Genomic DNA, 14,241 nt, shown 5'->3' on the forward strand with positions numbered 1-14,241 from the left:
TTGGAATGCCAAAGTGTTGTCTGTTATTTTTGTTGGTCATGTTTTTTTCTTCATGTGTTTGAATTCAGTTATAATGTTTCATTTCCTCATATAATTGTTTATTTTATTGCATTCCAGGCATTGTTGAAACAGATTTTTTTGAAGTAATTTGAGGTATAGCCTGATGGTATCTTCATCCCGACAGCATTTCCATTTCCTTTAGCCAGGAGCCTGGTAAAACTGTAATTGAGTTAAATCATTTCAAGGTTGGTGTATTCTGGTCCATCCAAATGACTCAAATCTATGCTTTAGTCCTCTCAAGTGATTAGTGACTTCTGCTTCATAATTGTTGTTAAGATATAGGCATTTGTGATTCTAAATAAAAACGGCATTTTTACCAAAGCTTCTACACTTAGAGCATTCTGGATTTTAATGCTTTCCTCCTAAATCTGTCTCTCCCATCTGCTCTTTCTGGATTATAAGGGCCTCTAAGGCAAAGGTTGAACCCAAATTTGGATTCTCAGCTCTTGATTTCCATATTATTATGGATTTTGCCTGGTAATTCTTTACCACTTTGTTAAATATGTAATCTTTAGAAAATTAGAAGAATGTGTCTTTTGTCCAGTTTTAAAAATAGACTTCATTTCAAATAAACTTCATTTCATGGATTATCTGAATTGCTTAGTACACAATTACTGGAAGTAGAGACTATTCATAACCTATTTCCTTTTAACTCACTTAATTGTTTTGATATATTATATATACTTCTATAGGTAACTGAATCAATTTTTTTTTTCTTTATGGGGTAGTTTGCCAGTAAACTTCATTTATTCTTTAAAATTAAGAAATATCAAACTAGCCAGAGAAGCAATACAAAATAATCAATGCACATTACTGTTTTCATATTATATTATTATTATTAATCAATGAAGTCTCTATGAAGTGTTCCCAGATGGTACAAATTTCACAAATACATTGGTGACCTAAGAGATAGAGAACACATAGTTTAATTAAAAGAACAAGCGGTGTTGGTTCAAGTTCCAATTCTAACATATACCAAATTTGATTAATTTGTAGGACAATTTATTTAAATCGAGTTTCTTTAATTTGCAAAGGGAGGGTGGCTGTATCTCAGAGCTTATTGTAAGGCAAGCTGAAATAGTAAAATAATTGACAAATACAATTATTTTGGAGAGACAATATAATATATTGGAAAGAACATTGGATCTGTGATCAGACAGATACTATTAGTCAGCTATTGCCACAGTAATGCTGCCTAACAAACTACCCCAAAAGTCAGACAGATACAAAGATAAGTATTTATTTCTTGCTGCAAGTGACCTTGTTGTTTGGTTGAGTTATGCTGAGGTTGGCTGTCTTATGTCCAGCTAGTAGGTAGTTGGGTTCTGGTATGCTCCACATATTTCTTGTTTTCTGGGAACAAATGCAACCTTGGTTATTTTCCTCTCAGGGCAGAGGCAGAAATAAGATTCTAACCCAAACTCTGCTTGTGCCATGCCCCTTATTATCCCATTGGTCAAAGCAGGTTACAAAGAAAAACAAATATAAGCCTAGAAGCTGAAAATAACACTCTGCCAATCATAAAAAAGAAAGTTGCATGAGATGGGAAATAGAATCCTCCCACATATTTCTACTGCATAGAGTTGTGATGAGAGATAAATTAAATGACACATAAATACATTGCCGAGAATGTAATATTTTTAAACAAATGTTTATGTACATGTTTTAGTCTCACAACTGTCAAATGATGGAAAGGAGAGGAGACTCTTATCTCAGCTGACTTTCCTTGGGAAATTGATCCGCCTATATTTAGAGCAAAAAGAAAAGAGTTGGTGTTGATGTATTTTGTATATTAATAATACTAACATAATCTATATTCATCCGAGATCAGTGATGAGGCTAGCATCCTAGTTTTAAAGGCATAGAGCAGGTATTTCCCACCACAGCAATGATAACTACATTAAATATCTCCCTTTGACTTAACTCTTTTAAGCACATAAAGATTCTGCCCCGCAGCTTCTAGGGAGCGTGTGAGTGCTCATCTTGTCATATTAGGTTGTATCAGTGGGTGGAGATACACACAATGTGCTGGAAAGTGTTGTACCCACATCCTGGGGAGACCTGATATTCTCAAACAGAGGAGAGGGTGTCTCTTGAGAGCATGGGTGGCTCCCAGTGGGGAAGAGACAGACTGGAGTGTCAAGCTCTTAGCATTGTTGTAAGTATCTATGAATTTTGTATGTCAAGCAGTGAAGCTTGGTTGTCACTGTGGGCCTTGAGGGGAGAGGGAGAGGGAAATAGAATAGAGGAAGAGGAGGTAACTGGGGGGGGGGGCAATGGAAGTGTGCCACAAGATTGTGCAATGATGGATGTAAGCCATAATAAATTTCACCAAAAATTTATGAAAGTGTATACTCTAAATGTAAACCATAAGGTAACCAAAAATTTAGAAAAGTGTACAGTCTAAAATATAAACCATAATGCAAGCCATAATAGAACCATGGTTGGTAGCCATGTTTCAATATCTGTACATCAGCTGTAGCAAATATAATATCCACATGTAAAAAATTCATTCTTGGGGAAGGGAAAAAAGGGTTTGAAGTTGGATATATGGGAATTCCCTATACAGTAGATGTGACTTTACTATGATCTAAAACTTTTTAGAAGACAAAATTAAAAATTAAAAAAAAAAAAAAGGATGCAGACAATGAGGAAGGAATGAAAGAGATTGCCTTGCCACTGTACATGCAGGGCAACACCTATTACTATGATGAAAGGCAAAACGTCAGAAACAAAGTTTTATGATATTTTTCATTTTTTAATATCCCAATTTAATTTTTACTTTATTTTAGTTTTTCTAAATTATTATGTATTTTATTTCTAATCCTTAAAGTTGTCAATACTATTTCATTTTCCAACTAATTGAATTGGGCAATATATTAGGCTTCATTTTTGGAGAAGTTTTGGGTCACAGAGAGGTTCAACTATAACAGGGGAGGAACACTGGTGTGGGGTGTCATTGATTGGGGGTGCATGGATGGGAGGGAGTTCACCTGGGCAGGCATATAGGGTATATAAATATGTTCAGATGTTCATTGGGTATTGTCATAGTGGATATAGTTACACATGACAACTGAGGGAGTGCTAATTTGCCATCTGGGGGAGCTCTGTCACATTCCCCAATGGAAGAGCAACAATAACCCAAATGCAAGGGCAAAGACCAGTGAAGAAGGATGGTCCAATGATGGGTGCTTGATACTGATGACTATGCCTATGAACTTCTGTGCCTGAAATTTCAACTAGGCCTAGAGCTGCAGGGTGCCTAAGAGTTACCTCCTGAGAGCCTCCGTGTTGCTCAAATGTGACCACTCTCTAAGCCAAACTCAGCATGTAAATGCACTACCTTCCCCCCAGCATGGAACATGACTCCTGGTGATGAGCCTCCCTGGCACCGAGGGATTACTACCATCACCAGCAGAAAAAGACTTTGAGTAAAAGAGGAAAATGATAAAGACAAATGAGTGTATATGGCTAAGAGACTTCAAAATGAGTTGGAAGGTCATCACAGGTTCATGCTTACGCATGTCTCAGCAGGATCCCAGAGACAGTCAAAGTAGATACAGTCCCAGGTACTTGTGCTCCTGAGGGCTATGGAGACACACAGGTTCTATGGTCATGGCAGATGATTCTGGAGCTCATTGCCTTGCCAGTGGGCCCTACTTTGGAATTTGTGCTCCTGATTGTGATGGAGTTTGACTCAGATGTGACCTCTCTATACACACCTCTTCTGTCACTTTTCCTGAACCTGTGGTTGGTGCTGAGGTTTGTGTATGATCAAGAGACCTGAATCGCTGAACTGTCCATGTGCCAGCTGGGTCCTGAGCCTTAGTGGAATTGCAACACCTTCTCTCCAGTTCGTTGGACTTACTCAGGTCAGCTGACAGGGAGGTGAGAATGGTCAACCACCACATCAGGGAACCAAGAGTGTCTACAACTGCAAGCAGAATTGTATCCATCAGTCATGTGGGATCTAAGCCCCCTTTCAGTTTAGAGGTGGAGTGGACATTACCATCCCAGGGTCCACAGGCTGGAGGAATATAATATGGTTTGGACTGGACTTGCTGATAGTTTACTATAGACCAGTTGTGATTCAAACAATAGAAGAAATTGTATCATTGATATGGAGATGGTGCCCACAGAAGTTGCTAAGGGCAGGGAGAGGGAGGAAGAGGTGTAATATGGGGCATTTTCCGAACTTGGAGTTGTCCTGAATGATATTGCAGGGGCACATGCCAGGACATTGTGTATCCTGCCTTAACCCACTGGATGAACTGGGGGAGAGTGTGAACTACAATGTAAACTATAGTCCACATCATGTGGCAGTGCTCCAGGGTACATTCACCAAATGCAATGAATGTGCCTCACAGATGGAAGGGAATGTTGATGTGGGAGGAGTGGGGATGGGGTGGGGGATGGGTTATATGGGAACCTCATATTTTTTAATGAAATGTTTTATGTGATCTATTTTATCTTTTTTTAAAAAGACAATTAAAAAGAATACAAAACAAAGAAATAATAATAATAATAAAAAAGATTCTGCCCCGGTTTCACATTCCCATATCATAAAATGTCACTTATCAAGAAACTGGGTGGGTGAATCATTGGATTCTAGAACAAAGAAATACGTTTTCAATAAGAACTGGTAGAGAGTGGGAGGTTTAACTCTTGCCAGGTTGGACTATAAGAACAAACATGCAAACGCTTTCTAAACACTGATTAAACATAATCTCTTAAGAGGTACATACTTATTGAAGGTAAATCTGGGTAAATGTATTTTTACATCAATTTACTTGATAATTTTATAAGAGCTCAAAATACCACAAGATATGGATCATGCACGTAAGACATCTAAAAAATATATTTTTTGCAATTAATTATATTCAATTTCCTTATAGATTGTCTATATGGGCTGGTGTGAAGTTCGGGAGCAGGACGCCCTTCAAGATCGGGTGTATACACCAACATTTCTAGCCCTTAGGGGCTCATGTCTTTACAAATTTTTGGCACCTCCAGTAAGTGTTTTTATCCAGACTTAATGATTTTTTTCCTCCATGTTGACACAATGGATAGGCATTCCTGTAACAATATTGAAAAACATATTATTAGTGCTTTGAAAATTAGATACAGAAGAAAACGCTAAATACAGTCAAATGGTTTTTTAAATATCTTAGGAAATACATGAATTAGCATGAAATATTTGCAGTTTAACTCCCGAAACATCTAGAAGTAAATTTCTTTTTAGGTAGGGAACCTGGAAAATAATGGCTTGCATTATATTACTGTTATGATTCCCAAGTAAACCTTAGAAAGAAGGTTTTAACCGACATGTCTAGGCATGCAACAACTTATTTTGTTAATTGAATAAAAAATTAGAGGAATAAGTATAATGAGAAAAGTCTAAAATTAGAAAAAATGAAAGCTTCATTATAGATGAATTAATATGTTTACTAATCCCTTGTTCCTGAAGGAAATTAGAGGGTTTTAAAATATATTTGCCACCATTTACTCTTACCTAATAATAATAAGTAAACATTGATCTGGTAACATTCTTTCAAGCATTAGTGTTCAGTCTATCTCAAGCATGGCCAAAATTTTGTGGTGTTTAAGTTTAGATGAGTGGGTTTTGCCCCTTAGCAAAAATCAGAAATAAATTTTGGTGAGCTATCATTTATGACAGTGAGAAATGCTTATCTACATTGTCCAGATGTGTCTAAATGTAATCAGTCATATATTTGATGATCTATTACACTCTGCGTTCTAGTCACTGAGCTTTGTACTAAATATGTATGGGTACCTATTGCACCTAACGGCTGCTTTTGGAAACATGTACCTTGCACAAAAGTAGACTCTCCATAAATATTTATTGACTATAAATATCAAATTCCGGACCACTTACTTGCAGGTTTAATAATATACAGGAATGAGCAAGCTTGGCTCATTTTTATTTTCAATATCTGTGTCTGCATTAAGTTCAAAACACCAGGAAGGCAAGGAAAAATTCATTATATTTTTATCTTCCTCACTCTATTCTTACTTCAAATAACTACTTATGACTAGACAGACAAATACATGTTTCAAACATAAATAATTGAAGCAACTTCACTGTGGTGGTTGGTGTTTTCACAATGTCATAAAGTCATTCACTTCTTGGAATGAATTCTAATATAAATTATGTCTTCAAAAAAAATAAAGCCAGAATTGATATCTAGTATTCTGTGTGTATGTGGGGGCAAACTGAGAAAAAATATTGTTATGTGTAGAATATAAAAACTTAATATTATATGTAGAAAATACACAAATTATTTAACATACTTGAAGACATTGAACATAATGGGAATTGTAGCATATAATATAAAATATTAGTTAAAGAAGAAAGTGAAATGATGATAAAGTGTAAAACAGAGGCAATCAAAGCACTATACATGGACTTTTATGAAAATAATGTCACAATTTTTAGGCTAAATAAATATATCTGCCAATGTTTCATTTATTGTACACCATATTATACAAAGGAAATAAAGAGAGAAAAAGGGATTATCTTTCAACAATGAATAACATATTACTTTCTCATCTTTCAAAGGTGACCACCTGGGACTGGACCCGAGCAGAGAAAACATTTTCAGTTTATGAGATTATGTGCAAGATTCTCAAGGTATGATCAATAACCACTGATTATTTTAAGGGTGTTTCCTCAGAAAACAGTGGTTCTGGGCTTTATGAGTCATTCTTAAAAACAAGTGACCCTTCAAAAAGAAAAGAAAAGACAAATTGATGGAATGCAGGAGAAAGCACCCACATATTGGATTAAATAACACTTCAGCAGATTCTGCCATTCCACTGGGGGACTGGGAATGAAAGTGGGAGAAACTTGGCAGGATTTCATCAAGGAAGACCTTGAAAGTTCATTTGGAAATGTTGTGAATTTAAAGCTCAGTTTTGACCATAGTTTTATTGTTGTTGTTGTTTTCCTGAGTAAAATACAGAAGAGAAAAATTTGGATAAAATCTGGTATTAGAAAATGCAAGATGTATATATAGGCAAGTGTAGAAAAAGGGTTTTTGTTGTTAGTTTTTGTGTTTTTAATCTTGAGGTTTAACCATCCCCCTGAGTATGCAAAAGAGTGTAGAGCTGTCATCACTCACTCAAACATTAGTGATATACACAGAATTGTTGCAACAGTAAGTCATCAAGAATTCTACAAGTTTCCAAATCTTGTAGTTCTTTGTAAGAGTCAAAACAGGGATAAAACCTAAGTAATAAACCCCAATCAATTTCCATTCTAGAGTCTGCAGGATTGGAAGTACCTCAGACTGATAAAAAAATTCTTGCTTAAAATTGACTTTGCTTGTGTAACCAAGGAGAAACTATACCCCTGCACTTAGTTGTTTCTCATCTAGTAAATACTCGCTACTGTAGAAAAACCTGGAAAGCTTACAGTATACTGTAAGTATACTGTACAGTATCAGATGTGCCTGAAAGCAAGGAAAGAAAATTGTGATTACTATAAAGATACTTGTTTTTTTTCTTCCCTACATCATAACCTTAAACTAAAGCCGCAGTACAATATGAAACAAAATGTAGGCTGCTGCTTGGCCTTCATGAGGATGGTTTTACTTTTCTACGTGCCTAATGGTATAAGAAAAATTCTGAAATACTTGAGTTGATTTTTTGTGAAGAATGTTCTCACAAGTCTGAAAGATATACCAGGAATTAAGGGAAAGAAGGCCTCACCCAACTACTGTTTTATTCAAATAACTGCCTATGCGACTAACAAGATAGATTTCTGTTTATATTATTTTAAAGCAAAAGAATTAATGGATTTGGGGGGGGAGGAGAGAAAGAAAAAAAGAGAAAAGAAAGAAAAGAAGGATAATTAGAAAGAATAAAAAAAGGCAGAAGGAGGGAGGGAAAAAGGAAGAAATCCAGAAACTAGCTACACCAAAAAATCACTTTCATTTGTTCATTCCTTATGCATATACAAATATAACCCTTACATAGTTATAGTCATCCAGCATGCATATAAGAAGAAAAGAAAAAGTGTGCCTGGTTCCATCACCATATACAAACGATAGCTCAATATTTTCTTTCCCTTTTTTCTTTTTTTTTCAAAATCGGGATCATATTGTTTTGTTACCTGCTTTTTCATGTAGAAATATGTCTTGGGATTTTTGTTTCTATGTCAGTCCTTCAAAAAAGCTATGACTTTTTGATAGATTTAGTTTCTCCCATCTAGCTATATTAAAGTTAATTTATCCAATCCCTTAATTTCGGACATTTAAGTTGCTTCCCTATTAGTTCTGACTATCTTGAGTATCCCAACAATCATTTTTTGATTTACTTAACAAAAAGTTACTGCGTGCTTACTATATGCCAAGTGATCTGTTGTATGGCTAGAAAAAAAGACAGAAAATGCCCCTGCTCTTATTGAGCTTTCATTTTATGGGGGTGAACAGACATTAACTAAATAGATAAGAAATGGATAGATGTTTTTAAATTCATCTTTACCCACTGTATTTTATCTGGCTTCTCAATTATTTCCTTTAATCTAAATTCTGAGTTTTAGAAATCCAATGTGGAAAAATATTTCAGTGCATTCAAAGTGTTGGATTCACTTCTCCAAAAAGACTTTAAGGAAAGCCATACAAATTTATACTGCTATCACAGGTATCTGAGAATGCCCATGTTTCTCTTCTCTGACAAATTTAAAATAAATTTTAAATTTATTTTTAACTTTCTACATGGAAAAAATTAGTTTCTACATAAACATTTTAACTTTCTACATAAAATTTTCTGTAAGTGTACGAGTTGCTTTAGCAAGATTTTTACATAGGTTTGGAGACCTGTAGATAAATATCCTCAGCCATCAAATTAAATGCAGTTCTAATCTCAGTTGTCAGACATCATAAGAAATCTCTCTTACCATGAGTGAGCACACTAGGATTCTATGCTTTGAGGCTTTACATCTGGCACACCAAAGACATCCTCTGAGGATGCCTTTTCCTGGGGAAAAATTTAATGCAGCATCATAACAGACTCAGTGCCAAATGAAAATTTATTTTCCTGCATGTGGATCATGTTCCAGAGTTTTCTATGCATGACAGGATCGGGAATTGGAGCTGGATGGTTGACTTGTGCTACTTGCAGGCAGTGGGGGTTAGTGAAGTTCTCGGTAGAGGCATTTGCTATACCATGCCCCGGGTAACAGTCATTTGGAAGTTGTAGACACCTGTTTCTTGGAAGGGAACCCCAGACATGCCAAATTTAAAAGCACAGTTTGAAGATCTGGACCATGGAGAATTTGCCTTGTGACCACCAACCTGGGGGAAACTCCTCCCTTCTGATCTTGAAGCTACACCAGTGATAACTACAGTTCAGCAATAATAAACAGGTTTAGAGCATGCATGCAGGTATTGTTTGAAATATATATAAATGCATTTAATCTTCCCAGCAATACTATGAGGTTGCTATTATTATTCCCATTTTAAACATATCGAAATGATGGCAAAGAAGTTTAAGAGAACTGATGTCATAGAACTAATGTCAGAGTAAGAATTTGAACCTTGCAGTCTGTCTCGAAAATCTGTGCTCTTAAACTTTATGTTGTACTGCCTCTTTCTTTCTCAGTATCAAAACTGTTGAAAATTGGAAATAAATGATCCTCAGAAAGCCAAACTAGTTCTAATGAGAGAGTAACGGCTTCAGAATAAGTGAGATTTAGCAAAAAATGTCAACTCTGTTACCAAGTTCAACCTGCCTTGCAGATGTGTTAGGCATTATAAAGTTTAATTAAATCATTTGCTAAATGCTGCTAATAAAATGTACGTTAGGAAAATTAGCAATTCATTAATTGATTTGTGAATGCACTTTTATTTATTCATTCATGTTATAGATACTCATTGAGCCTCCTCTATATGCCAAGGACTCCCCTAGGATTAGAGATTGAATATAATTATACAGAAGAGGTGAGCTCACAAAGCCTTACTGGATAAGGAGTTTAAGGATATTTTGTTTGTTTTTTTTTAATTTATTTCTCTCCTCCTTCCCCCCCTCCCCCCTTGTCTGCTATCTGTCCATTTACTGTGTGTTCTTCTGTGCCCATTTGGGTTCTTGTCAGTGACACCAGGATTCTATGTCTCTTTTTGTTGCGTCATCTTGCTGCATCAGCTCTCCATGTGTGTGGTGTCACTCCTGGGCAGGCTGTGCTTTTTTTGCACGGGGCAGCTCTCCTTGCAGGGTGCACTCCTTGCACACGTGGCACCCTATGCGGGCGACACCCTGCATGGCACAGCATTCCTGTGCACATCAGAACTGCGCATGGGCCAGTTCACCACACAGGCCAGGAGGCCCTGGGTTTGAACCCTGGACCTCCTATGTGGTAGGCGGATGCTCTATCAGTTGAGCCAAATCCAATTCCTGTTTAAGGACATTTTGAGGAAGTCCTAAATAAACTGAATCTAACTTATTTTTAATTAGCCAACAGGAAAATGCAGATCATAACCACAATGAGATACCATTTCACACCATCAAGGATGGTTACTAATTTTTTAATAAAGGAAAATAAGTGTTGGAGAGGATGTGGAAAATTGAGACTGTTGTGTCATTGGTGGGGATGTAAAATGATGTATCCACATTGGAAAAGAACATGGTGGTTCCTCATCAAGTTAACTATAGCTTCTATATATGTTTTAGTTTCTTAAGATGCTCAAGCAAATACCCTGAAAAAGTTCAGCTTAAACAATGGGAAAATATGTCCTCATGGTTTTGAGGATGGGAAAGTGTCCAGATCAAGGCATCTTCAAGGCAATGCTTTCTCCCAGAACTGTGGCATTCTGGGGCTGGATGCCAGTGATCCTTGGTTCCTCTGTCACACCACAAGGCATATGGCAGTATTTCTTGGTCTCTTTCCTCCTTTCCCAGTTCCTTTTCAGCTTCTTTTTTTTTTTTTTTTTTTTGATGTCTTAGATTTTTTTTTATTGACTTTGTAATAATATTACATTAAAAATATATATGTGAGGTCCCATTCAACCCCCCCCCGCCCCACCTCTCTCCCCCCCCCCCCAGCAACACTCCCTCCCATCATCATGACACATCCATTGGATTTGGTAAGTACATCTTTGGGCACCTCTGCACCTCATAGTCAATGGTCCACATCATGGCCCATACTCTCCCCCATTCCATCCAGTGGGCCCTGTGAGGATATACAATGTCCGGTGATTGCCTCTGAAGCACCATCCAGGGCAGCTCCATGTCCCAAAGACGCCTCCACCTCTCATCTCTTCCTGCCTTTCCCCATACCCATCAGCCACCATGTCTACTTTTCCCAATCCAATGCCACCTCTTCTATGTGGACATTGGATTGGTTGTGTCCATTGCACCTCTATGTCAAGAGGAGGCTCAGATTCCACATGGATGCTGGATGCAATCCTCCCACTTTCAGTTGTAATCACTCTAGGCTCCATGGTGTGGTGATTGTCCTTCTTCAACTCCCACTTTCAGCTTCTTGTTTCCTGTGGCTTTCTCTCTCTGCATTTTTTCCCTTATAAATGACTCCAGTAATAAGATTAAGACCTATACTGGTTGAGGTGGGCCATACCTTAACTGAAATAACTTCATCAAAAGGTGCTATTTACATTGGGTTCACACCTAGAGCAAAGGATCAAATTTAAGAACATGTTTCTCAGGGACACATACAGCTTTAAACCACACACAAGATATATACCCAAAGAAAGCGAAAACAGAGTCTCAAACAGGTACTTTTCCACAACTGTTTACGGCAGCATTATTCACAATATACAAAAGGTAGAAACAACCCAAGTGTAGATCAACAAATGAATGGCTAAACAAAATGTGGTACATACACACAGTGGAATATTATTTGGGCATAAATATGAATGAAAAATCATTTCTGAGAAATGATGTAATATAGAAGAAGCTTGGAAACATTATGCTCAGTGAAATATGCAAGACGCATAAGGACAAATATTTTATGATATCACTTATCAGAGATGTCTAGAAAGAGCATATTCACAGATAAAAAGGTAGATTAGAAATTACCAGGGGATGCAGAGGGGGAGGGGAATGTATGTTTCGTAGATATGCAGTATGTGTAAATAAAATTAATGATTTTTTTTTAGAAAAGTTTAAACAGATAAATATATGTCATGGGTGAATTTAGTGTTTGAGATGAGGAATGAGTATATGTTCAGAAGGAAACTGATAAAATCTCTCCACAGTATAAAAGCACAAGGGCAAACCTATATTGATAGATGAGCACCAACGAGGGCCAAGTCCTCTCATTCTATAATCGATCTTATGCACTCTTTATAATCCTATCCTTTTGACTCCAAAATTAATATGCCCTGTCCAGATCCTAGCCTTGAATTCCAACTTTCTAACAACATACAGTCATCTCTACTGATGCATGTAATAGAAGCATAAGATGTTAGGGAGTCTTGATATCTTGATGATAGAGTGATTTTTTCATTTTTAATTGTTAGAACATGGATTTTAGACAATATTACTTGTACTGAGTTCAAATTATTGATACATAGTGATTATTGTAGTCACAATAATATTATTCCAGAATAATTTTCAGGAAACAAAGTGATAGGAGTAAAGCAGGCTTACTTTCTCCCGAGTGTGTCTGGGATCAATGATGACCTGAAAACAAGGCACACAGCAGCACCCAGATCTGTTTCAAAATACCATTTGTATTAGTCAACCAAAGGGGTACTGATGCAAAATTCCAGAAGTTGGTTGGTTTTTATAAAGGGTATTTATTTGGGGTAGATGCTTACAGTTATCCGGCCATAAAGTATAAGTTACTTCCTTCACCAAAGTCTATTACCATATGTTGGTGCAAGATGGCTGCCAATACTTGCTAGGGTTCAAGTTTCCTGGGTTCCTCTCTTTCCAGGACTTATTTCTTTCTGGGCTCAGCTCCTCTGTTTTCTCCACAACGCCAGCTGTAGACTATCAGGTGATGAGTTCTGTCCCTCTTCCTGGGGCTCGATTCCCTCCAGGCTCAGCTGCTTTTCTCCTCTGTGTGCTTACTTCCCAGGCTCTGATTCTAAACTTCCAACTCTGACCTTTGCCATGTTTTTACTCTGTGAGTCCCCACCCACCAAGGGGGACAGAGACTCAATGCCCTACTGAAGTAACCCAATCAAAGTCCTAATCATAATCAATTAAAAGAATTAAAAGTAATAGCTTTGACAGACCAGTTTGCAAACAAAATCCAATAACTATTTTTGGAATTCATGCCAAACTGCTACACTATTGTTCCCAAAAAGGAGCCAGAATACCTTAGATAAATTGCTGATGGGTGGGCTGAGGCAGGGAAAGCAAAAGAGAAGGATAAAGCATTTATTGTGTCAGAAAGTAAGAATGATGATCACCTTTTGAAAGAGAAGCGAGCGTGAAAGACACCCACAGGTCACATCTGGGTTAAACTGAGCTTAAAAGCAGATAATGGGGAAGCGGATGTGGCTTAGCTAATAGAGTATCTGCCTACCATATGGGAGGGTCCAGGGTTCGATACCCAGGGCCTCCTGACCCATGTGGTGAGCTGACCCACATGCAGAGCTGCTGCGTGCAAGGAGTGCCGTGCCATGCAGGGGCACCCCCACGTGGTGGTGCCCCATGCATAAGGATTACACCCTGCAAGGAAAGCCGCCCTGCATGAAAAAATAATAATAACGACAGTGATGATGGATTATTACCCAATGAATAAAGTAGGAAACCATAAGTCTATATTGATAAAAATAAATAAATGAGAAAGTGGGAAATTTGATGAGGAAGGGATGCTTGCATAGTTTCCAGGTATCTCCCCACAAATTATTCTGTATAATTACAGAAGGAAAGGCAGTAGCTTCACAGAATAGAAGGTTGCCATACTACCTTAATGAGCTCTCAAAGTGAGCATACTATTAATGGACAAAGTAAACTTGGGTGTGTCATCTGGTAGAGCATCATTAGTAGAATATCACATTAATCTATTCTCGTCTAGCTAAAAGAAATTGTCAGACAAGTCCCACTGAGGCACATTCTGCATAGAACTGCCTTATAATCCTCAGTTGTGTTGGGCCATGAAAATTAAGGAACAACCAAGGCACTCTTTTCTTTGAAAGAGACTGAAAGGGTATGACAATGCAATGTATGTTTCTGAATTAATGAATCCCC

At 37.3% G+C, this 14,241-nt stretch overlaps 1 protein-coding gene across 4 annotated transcripts in view; it reads left to right on the top strand.

Annotated features, from left to right (window-relative positions):
- SNTG1 (syntrophin gamma 1) overlaps positions 1-14,241 on the top strand; it is a 956,656-nt gene that overhangs the window by 876,303 nt on the left and 66,112 nt on the right. For all 4 annotated transcript variants that reach the window (XM_058275521.2, XM_023589409.3, XM_058275519.2 and 1 more), the window contains 2 exons: positions 4,956-5,072; positions 6,641-6,712. In XM_058275521.2, the coding sequence (XP_058131504.1) occupies positions 4,956-5,072; positions 6,641-6,712 (189 nt within the window). The remainder of the gene's footprint in view (positions 1-4,955; positions 5,073-6,640; positions 6,713-14,241) is intronic.

Source organism: Dasypus novemcinctus, chromosome 14, assembly GCF_030445035.2.
Source record: "Dasypus novemcinctus isolate mDasNov1 chromosome 14, mDasNov1.1.hap2, whole genome shotgun sequence".
NCBI lineage: Eukaryota > Metazoa > Chordata > Mammalia > Cingulata > Dasypodidae > Dasypus > Dasypus novemcinctus.